General features: G+C 37.2%; 1 protein-coding gene across 5 annotated transcripts in view; it reads left to right on the forward strand.

Moving 5' to 3' along the window:
• Window positions 1–17,193, forward strand: part of CP (ceruloplasmin) — a 59,056-nt gene that overhangs the window by 24,315 nt on the left and 17,548 nt on the right. For all 5 annotated transcript variants that reach the window (XR_004182255.1, XM_017955795.2, XM_009201534.1 and 2 more), the window contains exons 10-14: window positions 9,099–9,249; window positions 10,575–10,787; window positions 11,890–12,097; window positions 13,430–13,569; window positions 14,935–15,063. Coding sequence is in view for 4 of the 5 variants with exons in the window: in XM_017955795.2 (XP_017811284.2) it covers window positions 9,099–9,249; window positions 10,575–10,787; window positions 11,890–12,097; window positions 13,430–13,569; window positions 14,935–15,063 (841 nt within the window). In the remaining variant the exon portion in view is untranslated. The remainder of the gene's footprint in view (window positions 1–9,098; window positions 9,250–10,574; window positions 10,788–11,889; window positions 12,098–13,429; window positions 13,570–14,934; window positions 15,064–17,193) is intronic.

Here is a 17,193-nt window from a genome sequence, read left to right on the forward strand (position 1 = left end):
GCACTAGATTCTCATATGAGCACAAACCCTATTGTGAACTATGCATGTGAGGGATCTAGGTTGCACGTTCCTTATCAGAATCTATGCCTGATGATCTGAGGTAGAATACTTTCACCCAGAAACCACTCCCCTTTCCCAATGTTTTGTAGAAAAATTGTCTTCCGTGAAACCGGTCCCTGGTGCCAAAAATGTTGGCGGTCGCTAAATCATGTTTCTTTCTCTCTGCTTCTATTTCCTATAACTAGTAGTTAGATCTAAAAGTTTGATCTAATTCAGATTTTTTTTTTTTTTTTCTTTCAAGACTGCATCAAATGTGGTACTGGGCACTTCCATCAGGGAGTACATAATTTGTAGTTGGCCCTTAACTGGAGATGTTATCAGCACTGATGATGGTTTCCTAGATTCATAAACTAATCAGGGTTGCATAATGGTAATATTCTAATTCCATCTTCCTTTCTTTATTAGCTAGCATACTTCTCTATAAACAGAAACTTCTTAATGAATTATTTGGTTACCCTGAGGTACACAGTATACAGAAAGGGTATGACAAATACTTGATTCATTCCTTGTATTTACAAGTTTTCAAATTAATCACTCTCCTCTAGCATTCTTCAAAAGCCTCTAAATAATTTTTTTACTTTTAAGTAGCATTGTGCACTCATGGATTTAAGCATATTTGGTGTGTTACGATTCACTGCCATTATTCCTACTGACGTTCAAAGTATCCTTATTGACACCGAAGGACTTGTTCAGGTTGATTCCTTTATTTTTACATCATAGTAGTCTGAAGATTCTTTGCTTTCTAGTATAATGAGACACCAGGTTAATTTTGCACATTTTCTGAGCCAGAACTGGAACCATTTGTTCCCAAAAGCCCTGTTTTTTGTTTGTTTGTTTGTTTGTTTGGTGAGGAATCATTTTTGGAACCACAATGTGGGCACTAGAGTTGCTTGTTGCTATTGGGCAAACAATTGTTTCGGGGCCTTTTCAGTGGAAGAACATGGGAAAAGACTTTTCAGATGAATTCATCATGATTTCATACTAATACTTTCTATTCAAATTTGAGTCTACAGATTTTTTGGTTTGTTATTGACTGCATCAATCTTATATTTGTATCTGCCTTAAACTGCACTGAAAAATCTTATTTTTTTAATGACACCAACATATTCACTTGATTCATCTTATAATACACATACAACAGTCTCAGAATCACAATTACAACACTACAATCAACAATATGATTACTAAAAACAGTTTAAGATTTGTTTGCCAATCTTTTTGTCCTTAGGGTAGATCCTACTAGAGATTTTTAGCCAAATTACATATTTAAAGTCACCTGGAATAGTTCTTCTCTACATAGTTTTGCCATCACTGGATATACGGGTTAATTCATTATACTCCTCTGTTTCAGCAATTGCTTTTAAAACTGTAATATTATTTTATGTAAAATATTCATAACTCACTATAGTAAACTTATTTTTTTTTTTTTTGCTTTATAGTTTATTTATTTTTTTGAGACGGAGTCTCGCTCTGTCACCCAGGCTGGAGTGCATTGGCAGGATCTCAGCTCACTGCAAGCTCCGCCTCCCGGGTTCACACTATTCTCCTGCCTCAGCCTCCAGACTAGCTGGGACTACAGGTGCCCGCCACCACACCCGGCTAATTTTTTTTTTGTATTTTCCGCCCGCCTCAGCCTATCCTTCCATTTTTAAATAAACAAATGTATGTGTATTCATATCTTTGCTTTTTTCACTTCACAATAGAATCTGAACATCTCTTCATAGTATTGTATGGAAATATTGCTCATTCCTCATTTCTTTGCATAGTATATATTACTCTGATGTGTGGACATGCTACAGTTTATACAATCAGTCCCTTATTTGACAAGTGTTTGGGTTGCTTCTAGTCTTTGCCTTCACAAATACAAAATAATGTACAGCTTTGTTAGCCTTGTTCCCGTCTCTTTGTATTTTTGCCAGCATACCTTTGTGATAAATTCCTAAAAATTGTATTGTTGGAACAAAAGGTAAATGCTTATACAGTTTTGTGAAATATTGCCAAATCCCCCTCTGTAGTTGTGCCAGTTTGTATTTCCAGAAGTTACAAGTGAGATTATCTGTGTTTCCACAGCATTATTACAAACTATATTGTCAAATTTGGGGATTTGCACAAATCTGATAGGAAATAAATGGTACAGTCAAGGAGTGGATCCTATTTATCTTTTTCTATATGGCTATCCAGTTATCCACAAAAAAGCTAAACTTTCCTGCATTGATTGAAATGCTGCCTTTATCATCTACTAAAATATTTATACATAAGTGAGTCTATTTCTAGATTTTCTATGCTGTTCTGCTGGTATTTATCTATTCATGCACCAATACTATACTGCTTTAATTGGAGGACCCTTTAGTATGTTTAATGGCTATAGCTATGGCTCATTTCTCTTCTTTTCCTTCATTTTAATGACTAATTTTGCTTATTCTTTCTACTGAACCTTAGAAAAACTTACCTAGATCCAGAAAAAGGCTTGATAGTGTTTTATTGGGATTGTTTCAAACGATATAAGTAGGGAGAACAGACATAATTATGAAGTTGAGTCATCCTATATAAGAATGTATGTCTTTCCATTTGTTCAAGTCTACATTTGTGTTTTTCAAGAGTATTTTATAGTTCCTCTTATATGGATCTTGGATTTTTTTTAAGATTACACCGAGATGTTTTATTTTTATTTGGCCTTTGTAAATGGTAATACGATCACTTAAAATTTTAAATATGTGGCTGGGTGCAGTTGTTCACACCTGTAACCCCAGCACTTTAGGAGGCTGAGGCCAGTGGATCACTTGAGGTCAAGAGTTTGAGACCAGACTGGTCAACATGGTGAAACCCTGTCTCTACTACAATTACAAAAATTAGCCAGGCATGCTGGCACATGTCTGTAATCCCAGCTACTCAGGAGGCTGAGGCACGAGAACTGCTTGAACCCGGGAGGCGGAGGTTGCTGTGAGCAGAGATCGCATCACTGCACTCTAGCCTGGGGGACAAAGCCAGACTCTGTTTTGAAAAAAAAAAAATTTTTTTTAAATATGTAACTGAAAAAGAAAAAAAGGTTTTCTACTTTTAGATTCCTATTCTTGATCTTGTGCTTACTTTGGAAGGAATAAAACAAGACTAATATTTATTAAACTCTCTCCAGGTACCGTCCCATATATTACCTTATTTAACCTTTGCAACAGCACAAGAGGCTATGTATTTTTATGCTCATTTTGTAGACAAAGAACTGATGCTCAATGAGTTGAGATTTAAAATGAGATTTACCTTCTGCATATTTCATTATCTTCATTTTGCAAATGAAGAAATCACAACACAGGAAGGCCTACAGAGGCATCAGAAGTCCTCATCCTGGTTTTCTCAGTTACTAGTCATGTGGCTACAGATTAGTTATTTAGTATTTCTCATGTCCATCTGAATCATCAGTAAAATGGAGATGAAACCTGCCCTGCTGACGCATCTTGATGGGTTGCATTCTTTCTTTTTGAAAGAAACAAATGGAATGAATATAGGTTAAAGCCCTGGGCAAGCTAAAATATATTAAGCTGACAAGGAACGGTTATCTTGTCTAAATGCATACAACACAATGTGAAGTCAATCAATTTCTAAAGCAAGTTCCTGACCTTTATAACTATTTTTTTTTTTAAAAAATCAGTTTAATATGAAAGTATTTCATAAACACTGTTAAAATTATGAAAATATATGGAAGTAAAATAGTCTCAACACAAAAAAGGGATCACAATTGCATATATTGTTTGCAATTTGCTTTATACACTTAAAATATTATGACTATCTTTCTATATCATTAAAAAAACTTCATCATTATTCTGAATGACTGCAAAGTATTTCATGATATGAATGTACCATAATTTATTCAGTCAGTTCCCTATTGTCAGACATTTAAATGGTTTGCAATTTTTTACAGTTATGAACCCTGTGTATTTGGCATACTATTTTTTGTTTTAACTAAAGAGTAGGATATGTCCATTTTTACTTCATGGGAACAAATCTTGGGACTTAAATTTCTAGGTCACAGGCTAGGCACAACTTATGTGCTTGTCAAACTGCTCTTCATAAAGTAGTATTTTTCAAACTGCAGATCATGACCCATTTAGTCGGTTGTAACTAGCAAGTAGAATTTTTTGAAGTATCAAGTGGGAAAGAAGAGACAATGTCAAAGTATACCACATACAGTAAGTACCAAGTAAGTGTTGTCAAAGTATACCACATACAGTAAGTACAAGTAAGTGTTAAGGAAATTTCTTTTCTGGGGTATGTGTGTGTGTGTGTGTATATAGGATCACAACATGAAATGTACTTCTTATGTGGTTGCAATAGAAAAGTTTGAGATCACTGCATAAAGTGTAGGAGAGAGGCTCTCTGCTGTTTTACTAATACTTAGTTTTACATTTTTACAAACAGCATAGGTGAATTACTGCACCTCATTCTCATTTAAATTTATAGTTTAATAATGTTTTTTGACCATTTGTACTGCTTTTGTCAATTTCTTGGTGATGGCAGATATTCATTTTCAATTATTAATCCATAAAATATCTACATATTAAGTCATATTATATATATATGTGTGTATATACTACATACATATTACCTTTGTTACGTATAATGCAGGTCTTTTTTGTGTTTTTTCATATTCCATTATTGCTTACAGTTGAGTGTTTTTATTTTTTGTTTGCCTATGACGATATAGCTGTTTTCAGTGTTGCACAGCCAAATTATCAATTCTTTTATTTTTTTTGCCTTTTGTATCATACTTAGAAAATTATTTTCTATTCTATAGGTAAGCAAATATTCATCTACATTTTAGTCAGTATCTTAAAATTCTACTTGTAACACATTTTGAGTTTGGCGAGTAGAGCTCTAAGGCTCTAAGTTTACCTTTTCTAAACAACTATTAGATTATCTGAGCATTATATATTAACCAATCTATTCTTTACTCACTGATTTGAAGTGTCACCTTTATCACATTGTAAATCTTGAATATATCTGGATGATTTTTCTAGGTTTCCTAGTTTACCGTGTGACCTATCTGTACCCTACCTGTACCACATTGTTTTTATTATTATAGCTTGTAAAGTTTTAAATACATGATAGAACATGTTCATCCATTACTGAAAAGAATTATTTTCCCTTTTATTCTTAGATGCCCTCACGTACACATTCTTCTAGATCAATTTTAATAAAATTTTGTTAAACTAAAAAACTGCCATTGGTAGAGTTTATTTTTATTACATTAAATGAATAGCTTTAGTTGGAGAGAATTCATCTCTTGGCTATAATTCATCTCTTAGCTATAGTTAGTCTTTCACTCAGGAGCCCTTTAATTCAAGTTGTCTTTTTAATTATTCAGTAAATTCTTACAGTCTTTTTCATATTTCTCCTGCATGTTTCTTATTGAATTCCTTTTTTTTTAAATATTATGCATTACATGGTATTTTCTAATTGCATATTGTCATTATAGAAATAGCTGTTAGTTGCTTAACATTTATTTTGGAGCTGGACATCTAAATATTCATTTCTTAGCTCAAGTAATTTCCAACTGATTCATATAGGTTCTATATTATCTACAAATAATGCTAATTCTCTTTGCCAGTATTTCAAATTTGTTCTATGTTCTTGCCTTATTATGATGGGTAGAATATTACAAATAATATTAAACAATAGTGGTAATAGCCAGTAGCCTTGTTTTGTGTCTGATCTTAATGAGAACATCTCTATTTACTTTACCACTAAGTATGAATTGGCTAGTGGTTGTGCTTTATTCTACTTCTAGTTTACACACAGTGTTTTTAAAACAAATCACTTGTTTAAAAAACAAATCACTTGAGCTGCTCAAAAAACATCCTGTGCTAGGCACAGAATTCACTGGTAAATAAGACAAGTAAGTTCCTGCTCTGACAGGTTTTTATTCTAGTGTATATGGGAGGAAGGAGGGGGATGGGAGGAAAGGAGATGAAGATAAGCAAACAAAAGAAAATGAAATAGATAACCTGAGAAAGTGACAAGTTCTGTAAAAAAAAGAAAAATAGGGTAATGAGATAGTGAACAGAAATTCTAGTTCAGATAATGTGGAGATAATATTTAATGTGATACCTAAATTTCAAAGAGGCAGCCTTGCAAAGATCTGAGAGAAAAGCAAAGGGAAGAGCTAATGCCAGAATGTCATATTTTATAAAAATTTCTTTTTAGATTTTCTTGAAATTATAATTTTTCTCCTTTAATGTGATCAACTACAAATAAATATGACCAGCTACATTAAGGACTTTCTAATGTTAAACTATCTTTGTTAAACTATCCTTGCACTCTGGGGGAGAACAATACTTGAGTATGGTGAATTTTTCTTTAATATATTGGTGGGCTGAGTTTGATCATGTTTGATTTAGAATTTCTCATTTAAGCTTATAAATGAAATTAATATCCATGGTTATACTATCTTTATTAAATAAACTAGGAATAGTTTAAATAGTTGGGAACCATCTGCTCCTTCGAGAGTTGAAAGAAACTGCCTGTAAAATTATTTTGACTTTTAAAAAGGAGTAGTTTTGTTGTTTATGTATGGGACTCCCCCCATCCTTTTTAGACAGAGTCTTGCTCTGTTGCCCAGGCTAGAGTGCAGTGGTGTGATCTCAGCTCACTGCAACTTCCACCTGCTAGGTTCAAGCTATTCTTGTGCTTCAGCCTCCTGAGTAGCTGGGACTACAGGCACCTGCCACCACGCTCAGTTAATTTTTGTATTATTAGTAGAGATGGGGTTTCACCATGTTGGTCAGACTGGTCGCAAACTCCTGACCTCAAGTGATCTGCCTGCCTCGGCTTCCCAAAGTGCTGGGATTACAAGTGTGAGCCACTGCACACAGCCTGTTTATGTTTTTAATCACTATTTCATTTCAGCCATGAGTACTGGTCTAGTCAGGCACCTCTTTCTAAGTCAGTTGATCACACTTATTGCATATAATGGTTTACATTTTTCTTCCCTATATATGTGATTATATTCCTTTCTAATTTCTAATGTGGTATTTTTTGGTTCTCTCCACCTTTTTTATTAGACTTGCCAGAGATTTATATATTTCTCTGGTCTTTTCACAAAATATATTTTTGGGTTTAATCATTTTACCTGTGTTAAATTTGTTAATTTACGCTTTTGTCTTTATTAATTTTTCTCTGTAACTAATTTAAAAAATTTTTCAGATATTTACATTTATTTTTATTTGGTTTTAAGATAAAAAGCTTTTCAGATTCTTAGTTTATATGTTTACATGCCATACATTTTTCTTTACAGTGTTCTCACAGACATTACTTTATCTCAATTACTTGAGATTTGTTATCTCATTACTTCATTTTTATTTTCTCTTTGATCTAAGTTATTTGGATCAAAAATGACATTTTTTTACTTTTTGTCCTTGACTAGTAATTTTTAATTTTATTGCATTATGATCAGAAAACATGCCTGAAAACATTTCACTAAAGTTTTCTCTGTCGATCAGTATATAGGTGATTGTACCAGTCCCTGCTGGAATCCTTATACATCTGAAAATGACTTTTGTTGTTCTTTACCTGGTGTTACATTTTTGTATCATAATGTATTCTTCTCAAAAAGATAAATGCTACTTCACCTTCTTCTGGCATTTATTGTACTTGGTAATTTCAATGTCAACCTGATTTTTTCCTTTCATGATAACATTTTTAAAAATGGAAAATTGACCAGGACATTTTTAGGTATAGATCTCTATTACTAATTTTGTCTTGTTTTCAGGAGGCTTTTGAATCTGAATCCTCTAGTCTTTTCCCTTTGTGGTGGCAAACACTTCTACTAGTATTTCTTACGATTGTGCCTCCTCCTTTTATAACTTCTTTCTAAAATTATTACAATGTGTATATTTTCCATCTTCAAATGCTCTCCTCCGTTTTATGGGAGCTTTCTCTTTTTTTTTGAGATGGGAGTCTCGCTCTGTTGCCCAGGCTGGAGTGCAGTGGCCCGATCTCGGCTCACTGCAAGCTCCGCCTCCCGGGTTCACGCCATTCTCCTGCCTCAGCCTCCCGAGCAGCCAGAACTACAGGGGCCCGCCACCACGCCTGGGTTTTTTTTTTTTTTTTTGTATTTTTAGTAGAGATGGGGCTTCACCGTGTTAGCCAGGATGGTCTTGATCTCCTCACTGCGTGATCCGCCTGCCTCGGCCTCCCAGAGTGCTGGGATTACAGGCGTGAGCCACCGCGCCCAGCTAACGGGAGCTTTCTTTAGATCACCTTCATCATTGATTCAGTTCTATGCAGGATCTAACCTTCAGGTCTTTGCTTTAGTTCGATTTTTTCAATTTGATAATCATCTTATCATGTATCTGAAGGACTGATCTCAAGGGAAAGACAGGCAATAATCTTTATTCTCTCCTTTGAGAGTCACTTATTGTCAGGGGCTCATTTGCTTTGATTCCTTTGACTGCCTTCTTCTGAACTACTGAATAATTTCAAAGAACACATAGCATTTCTGCTTCCTTTTTTTTTTTTTTTTCCACTGGGAGAAGTGGGAGGAGGTGATGTTTGAAGAGCTGGCTGGAGATTGTTTGAATCTCTGTTGGAATTCATTGGGAGGTTATTTCTTCATCCAGGATGATTTCTTCCTCAAATCTGCTTCCATCCTGCTCTGCCTTACAGAAATTCTTCTGGTTTTCATGAATGTGGATGGCATCTTCCCTGATTTCCAGCACAGACCCATATTCTCTCCTATTTTAACAATTTTTTTTTCCTCTGGTGGCTTCAATTGGTATGTGCAATGTGAGCAGGAAGGCAGAGTTAGAACCTTTAGATGCAGAGAGAGGCTCAGATTACTATATTGAACCACGAATCCACTAAACAGATACCAAAGAAAGCTCTGGTGGTGAACTGAAATATTTCATGAACCCTAGTTTACAAAGAGTAACAGAAACTTCTGTTCTCATTCCTTCCCTTAGGTGTGTTTGTGCACAAATAGTATTGTGCACATGGAAGTCTTCTGTTTTACTCATTCCGTCTTCATCTCATTTTGTTTTGATTTACAGAAAGATGTAGACAAGGAGTTCTATTTGTTTCCTACAGTATTTGATGAGAATGAGAGTTTACTCCTGGAAGATAATATTAGAATGTTTACAACTGCACCTGATCAGGTGGATAAGGAAGATGAAGACTTTCAGGAATCTAATAAAATGCACTGTAAGTACTGCATCATCCACCAATCTACCAAGTTATTTTAGTACTGCATATGTAATGCTTTTAACTAAACCAAAATGTGAAGAGCTTTGCTCATTGATTATTTTTCAATAAATGATTACAATAGTGTCCTGAAGGTAATATCATTGGTTATTTGATGTGTCAGTCAATTAGTCATTATTTCACTTAATTCAAGATATGTCAATTACATGAATGGTCCTTAAAGTGTGGTCCCTATATCAGCAGCCTCAGCATCACTGAGGGACTTATTAGAAATGCAAATTCTTGGACCCCTACCCTGAACTACAAAGTCCGAAACTTTGGAGATGGATCCCGGCAATCTATTTTCAACAAACTCTGCAGGTGATTCTGATGAACGCTACAGTTTGAAAGCTACTGGAGCAGATGCTTTTCTCATGTGTGGCTCAATAATGACAGGCTCATTTGATTATTCAATATGCAGAAAGAGATGATCTCAGCCCTCAATGATTCTAACCCTTGACTGCACATTAGAATCACCTGGGAGCTTTCAAAAAATGACCAGTGCCCTGGAATACCCCCAGAGATTTTTATTTAAGTCTAATATTAGATTTTTTTTAATACCTAGTGTAATTCTAAAAAGTGGTTAGAGCTCAGAGACAGTGAGTTCATTATTCAAAAGGCCCACACCATTAATGGACATCAGTAAAAATTATTGTAGCTAATAGAAGAAAAACATGTAAAGTTGTGTTACAAACTGGTATTTTCAAGCTAGGTACTAGTCACGCTACCCACAACCTTTAAAATATCTCTTTTGATTCTGCATTTTTGTATATTTGGAAGCCCTGAGAATATTATTCATCAAAAATAATTAAATATGCAAGATAAAGAAAAAAACCTCCTACATATGACCTTCCCTGTTATTCAAGATGAATTAGACTTTTTCACCTAGAACAGCAACACACTCCCAGTATATGGTACACAGAAAAAGCTGTTATAATTCGCAGATTTGGGTGCTCACAAATATAATCACTTAAACAACTGGAAATGACAGAATCATTGTTTTAGCCAGGAAGAGCAGTGGGATTCCCAGGTTGCTAGGGACACTAGCATAGAACTTCAAGAACTATGCATTCAGCTCTGGTCCTTTCAGCCAGCGTCTGCTCTGGAAGTGCCAGGAACGGCAAGGAGTTGCAAGGACACTCCTGACACATAAAGCGTGGGCAGGCCTGAATAGGCCTTTTAAAAATTAAAAATTAAAAAAACAAAGTTGGTCCTGGAAAGTCTGTGAGGTTGTCACGTAGTAGAATCTAAACCACTTCCAAAATGTTACTTCCCAACTTTCACAGCCATGAATGGATTCATGTATGGGAATCAGCCTGGTCTCAATATGTGCAAAGGAGATTCGGTCGTGTGGTACTTATTCAGCGTTGGAAATGAGGCCGATGTACATGGAATATACTTTTCAGGAAACACATATCTGTGGAGAGGAGAATGGAGAGACACAGTAAACCTCTTCCCTCAAACAAGTCTTACACTCCTCATGTGGCCTGACACGGAAGGTATATTTATTTAAAGCCAAGTCTCTAGTAGATGAATTTGTGTAGTTTTGGTTTAAAAATCTGTAGCAGAATGTGTTGGATGATAAACGTATTCCTTCCCCAAGCCTTCCAAGTGCCCTTCCTATCTCTGAAAGAGCAAGTCCAGGCTACTAGCAGCTGAAGTATGTACCAGATGGGTCTGTTTTGTGGTTACTGAGGAGAATGCGGAGTAAGAAAAGAACAGGGTGTGGTTTTCTCCGTTTCCATAGGCTCCTCAAGATGATCCCTTTTTAGATTATGGTCCTTTTAAAGACAGCTGGAAAATCAGACTAGAAGGGGAATGACTCCCCTAAATATTCTGCACCTAAACTTTTCATGTCTCTGTAGCCTAGATGTAGCCTGTAAGTAGAGGCTTGTTCGTTGCAAGTGAATATTCTATTCTAGCATTGTAGCCATGCAGATTCAGAGACATCTATAGACCTGGCTCTGAATGAGTAAAACAAACTAAAACAGAAGAGAAAGAATTTTAATCAAAATGTGAAAATATGCTAGCTTGTTTCAGGCTTTATTTGGTTTACGATATGCCACTGAAACTTAAGACCAATCCAGTGTCACCCTTTCCTTCCTTCAACAAATGTAAATACAACAATGAACAAAAGAGATAAGATGTCTTAAGCTGCTGCAATTCTAATGCAGGGAGACAGACAAGCCAGTATATTAATACATGTATGTTAAGTCATTATAAGTACATAAAGAAAAATAAGGCAGGGGAAGGGGGTGGTGACTGAGAGGGGAAAGGGTCAAGATTCTCTCAGGAGGTGCTACTTAAGGAGAGACCAGAATAAAATGAGGACATGAACCATGAGGATATTTTGGGGAGACAGCACAAGAAACAGCAAGTGCAAAGGTCCCAAGGCAGGCACACACTTGACCTGTTCTAAGAACAGCAAAAGGCCTTGGTGCATGGAGCAGGGTGAGCAGGAGGGGATGTAATCAGAGGTGTGGAAAGCTAGATCACCTAACTGAGGCCACAATAAGGACTTCAGCATTAATTCTGAGGAAGGTGGAGAGCCCCAGAGGGCACTAGCAAAGAAGTGACATGTTTTCTTATTTACCACTCCAGGGACCTTTAATGTTGAATGCCTTACAACTGATCATTACACAGGCGGCATGAAGCAAAAATATACTGTGAACCAATGCAGGCGGCAGTCTGAGGATTCCACCTTCTACCTGGGAGAGAGGACATACTATATCGCAGCAGTGGAGGTGGAATGGGATTACTCCCCACAAAGGCAGTGGGAGAAGGAGCTGCATCATTTACAAGAGCGGAAGTAATTCTCCAGACTCTGATTCCCAATTTCAGCTGTAATTTTAGGTTTCCTTTTCAGAGAAGTAAGAATTACACCAAATTTTAGAGAAAAAAAGTTGCATTAAACAATAACAACAAAAACAACAACAAAACACTTCCTAGGAACTTGTCCTCATTCATTTCTGCTTCTCTCAATTTCCTCAAGGGAAAATTTCCATTTACCTCCTTTGATCCTTTGGAGTCTTGCTTTCTTTTCTGCTTCAGTGTCCTCTCACATTCATGTGCCCTCATGTGTCATTTGTTTTCAAACTTAACAAAAGTTAATTTCCAAATTCAGAGCAGAAATATTATTCCCCTTAGCAACAGTTTGTTGCTTATTTTTCCTTCAGAGTTTTCATTGTTAGTCTAACAGTTAGTCATTTCACATTCTTAAAACTGTTATGTATGGAATATTTTAAATGCTTGAAGGTGATATAGCAGATACAGTCTCTACCCTCCAAGAACTTATACAGGAAAATATGACACAAAATTACCAGTAACATGTGCATTATGGAAAAGTACAAAATAAATTCTGTATGAATAGATGTAAGTAGAGGATGATTAATAGAGCTTCAGAAACATTCATTTAGAGCAGCATCACTCATCACTTCTAGTTAGCCCTTTCTTCATACTTTTCCAAGCACCTTCCTCTCCATCATCCCACTTACATCATGCACTGACCGCACGGCGATGATCTGAGGGATTGCGGGGTGGGCAGGTGTTCGGATCCAGGGTGCATAGCACAACTGGTGACCTGTGGCTACCAGTGGTTACCTGGTTAGCTTCACAGCAGTAGTGAGTATGGTTTGCAGTGTAAAGGAGTAAACATTTATTTTGTAATTGGGTAAAATGGTTAAAAGGCTACAGGTGCCATTAGAACTGAAAACTTCAGGAAAAGGGAATGCCTGGGAAAATATGTCCATTTCAGTTCCTATAAATCAGAAATACTAGACTCATAAAATTTTAGAGTTATAAAGTAATCTTAGAGATGATCTGTTCGAATATCTCATTTTAGGGATGAAAAAACTGAGGTTCCAATAGGCAGTGACTAGCTGGAGGAAATTTTCACTAGTGGTAGGGTAGAGGCCAGGACTCAGATGACTACACTCAAATGGCTAGGTGTGCCTTCTACCACACATACTTTTAAAGTCTTATTATTCTTTCTTACTTGGATAGAAGAGTGATGATTAAAAACTACTATAATTACTCTAATAAAAGCTATATTTTTATTCAAAATTTAAAGTTTAAAACTTAAGTTACATTTTCATTAAGACAAATATTAACCTTAGTTTTTTGTTTTTTTTTTTTTTTAAAGTGTTTCAAATGCATTTTTAGATAAGGAAGAGTTTTACATAGGCTCGAAGTACAAGAAAGTTGTGTATCGGCAGTATACTGATAACACGTTCCGTGTTCCAGTGGAGAGAAAAGCTGAAGAAGAACATCTGGGAATTCTAGGTATGTTAATAGCTCCAGTTTATTAGGTGTGGGTTAATGATGTGATGCTACCTGCAGTAACAGTCAATTCATATCTATGGGTTTCATTTTCTTGGTTCATGTATCAAAGTTGTTCAAATAAAAATTTAAAACTTAGTTATCTAATAAAATAAGACCTAAGTTTATTAAATAACATGGCATAGTAAAATATTGCTTATTTCTCTTAGAAACAATGTATTATCCTGTATACTGATAAAATTATATATATTTTGTTTTTATCGAATTGATGCCTGTAGTTTTAGTGAAGTTCCCAGAAACTATTTTCTAATGAAATTCTGTATTTTGACAGAGTCTCGCTCTGTCGCCCAAGACGGAGTGCAGTGGTGTGATCTCAGCTCACTGCAACCTGCCGCTCCTGGGCTCGAGTGAGTCTCCCACCTCAGCCTCCCAAGTAGCTGGGACTACAGGGATGAGTCAGCACGTCTGGCTAATTTTTTTATTTTTAGTCGCCATGTTGGCCACGCTGGTCTCGAACTCCAGGCCTCAAGTGATCCACACACCTCAGCCTCCCAAAGTGCTGGGATTACAGGCATGAGGCACTACACCTGGCCCTAATGAAATTCTTAACCAAAGTCTCCCCATCATCCTACCCATTTCTCGCAAATTATAGCTATTTACTTTTAAAATTAAAATATAAATGATTAATTACAAGAAGAAATATACAAAAGGAAATTAATTACAATAGGAAATAAAGAAAAGAAAAAAAGGTACCACACACTGCACAAAGCAGAGCAAAAGCTGCTTTCAATTTTTTAGGATTCACTTTCAGACAGAATGTCTAGAACTCGAGCAACATTGGTCTTGAGACATTTCTTTAAAACTATCAATTGCAGGGATCCCCACTCCTATCCCCACCCCACTGTGTTCCCATACGGTCAGCATTCCCCTGAGGTTTGGTTATCCTCAACCCCTACACTAAGACACCAAGGCAAAATGGCATTGTTCCTGGAGCACAAAAATTCTACCAGACAAGAGACAAGCTAAGATTTGATAAAGGGTAGAAATGGGAGGGGTATCCCCACACCAAGGGCTGCAAAATGACTCCTGGCCAGATATCCAACCCACCATGATTAGACCAGTACTCTGTAAAGGACTTTCAGGCCACACCTCCCCTAGAACTCTTAAGAGATAAACAAATGGTCTCCATCTTTATTTCCAGTGTGTTGATTCCAAATTCCCTGGGATGCAGTATAAATCCAAGAGTATTACAGCACAAACCCATGGGGAGAGAAACAAGTTATCTTTGCTGATCTTTGCTTTTATTACTAAGTTAGACCTTCTGCTTGGACAGATATACAAGCCACTTTTCCTTTTCACTTTTGCCAGGTCCACAACTTCATGCAGATGTTGGAGACAAAGTCAAAATTATCTTTAAAAACATGGCCACAAGGCCCTACTCAATACATGCCCATGGGGTACAAACAGAGAGTTCTACAGTTATTCCAACATTACCAGGTACTCATGGTGCAGAGTTGGGGGGGGGGGGGCATTTTAACAGGGGTATACAGCCTTTCCACAAATGACTTTCATCATAGAGAGTCTGGACCAAGAAAGTGAAAAGGGAGGTAGTTGTGAAGAGGGGATGCAAGGAGGTATCTGTGTGTATGCAAGTACATGCACATGTTCATACTAAAAAAAAAGTCCACAGGAGAGCTTAAGAGAAAAACCCGAATGTAGTGGACATCTATGAATCCTCAAGGGTGAATCAGAGATGCTGTCTCCTCGCTCAGCTAGAACACAGCTCAAAGGACATCTACCACACCGCATGTGGCTGGGTGTTCCCACGCCTGCCTCCAGCACATGTGGTTCTAAGGGCCAGAGGCTGCCACTTGGAACTCTAAATTCCCCCTATCTAGTCCAGTATCTGGCATGTATTAGGGGATCATCAAATGTTTCTTTAATAAACACAGAGTAAAATCTTAAACAGATTATATACATAGGTGAGCATTTTCTTTAACAAGAACCATATTTTTCTTCTATTAGTTATAAAGTTGGCTTCCAGGAAAAGACTATTTCTCAATAACTTACCAGGGAGTAGCAAGGGTGCTCTTTTAGGTAGGGTGGTCAGGAGGGCTTCCTTGAGGAGGTGGCATTGTTGAAAACACCTAAAGATTGAGAAGTAATGAAATTCAGGTAATTGTGCACAAAGAGATTCTAGGCCCTGAAGATAGGAGCATGCCTGGTGTGTTTGAGCAGCAGCAAGGCAACCAGAGGATAGAGAAGAGCACACAAGGGACAGAATGCTAGAGATGAGATCCAGGGAGAGCTGGAACCAGATGGAGTAGGGAGGACCTCAGACTCGAGATTTAAGACTGATGTTCTGATGGATACTTTTTAAGGGGCTGTTCTGGCTGATGTGTGGTTAAGTGACCATAAGGGGGCAAGGACAGAATCTGGGGTCAGTTAAGGACCATTGCAATAATCTGGGTGAAATCATCATCATCATCATCATCATCGATTTGGAACATGGTGGAAGCAGCTGAAGTGGTGAGATGTTATCATATTCTGGTTCTATTTTAAAGGAGGTGCTAAAAGGACCTGCTGGAAAATGGGCACTAGGGAGTGTTAGGGAAGAGAGGAGTCAAGCATGATCCCAAAGTTTTGGGCATTGACCACTGGTAGAAGAACAGGTTGTAAAGGGGTGTGGAAGAGAGAAGGGAATGTTATTTTGCAGCATATGAGAATAAGTAAAAGCAGAGATGGCAAGACAGTAATATGTGCAGGTGGTGAATCAATACTTTATATTCTAGTGAAATTTTCTGCTTAGAAAAAGGGTGAGGACGTAGGAACAGCTCAGATTGAGGCTTGAAGAAAAAGTAAGATGTCTACCATATCACTTGAGACCATCTCTGTCATCTTGCTTGATTCTCTAGTGAATGTCTGTCAGACTCTGGCAGGTTAGTGTGATAGCATGAAGATGTAATGGTGTGGTCTAAATAAATGGGATGGAAAATGAGTATGGCTGGGATTGGTGAGTGGGCATGGCCAAAAGCCGAGGTCTGTGAGCAGTTGCACAGGAAGCCCTGAAGTGACTGGAAATGCAGATCAGACTGGAGAAAAGCCCAGAGCACATGGGAAGAGGGTAAGAGCCTTGGCAAAGTAGGAGGGTGAAGCAACTAGTCGTCTTCAAAGTGCCAAGGCCCAGGGTGTGGTTATGTCCTGTATGTGGGAGTAGTGACAAAACAGCCCATGGCGTGATCGAATTAGAGGGACCGGAGGCAAGGTAAACAAAACTGTGGCAAGTCGGTGACTCATGAGATCAAGAGGTCTAATGGCTCCTCGCCAGAAATCATAAGCTCACTAAGGATGATCATGAGAGAGGACAAGGAAAGGAAGACCATGCTGAAGCTGAGGGAATTACACAACATAGTCCAGATACACACATGCAGAGAAGATTACGGGAAAGGTGCCAGCCACTGGGGAAAAATTACTTGGTATCTGAAGAGAAAAAAGTATGTTAGGAAAACATACTTCAAGCTAAGAAGAGATTGGTTGCAAACTTTTTTCAAATTGTAATATTGGAAGTGCACCTCCTAGCTTTGTGGTATGGCAAGTGGGTTATAGCTAATTTATAATTAACCCCAA

Source organism: Papio anubis, chromosome 2 (assembly GCF_008728515.1).
Source record: "Papio anubis isolate 15944 chromosome 2, Panubis1.0, whole genome shotgun sequence".
NCBI lineage: Eukaryota > Metazoa > Chordata > Mammalia > Primates > Cercopithecidae > Papio > Papio anubis.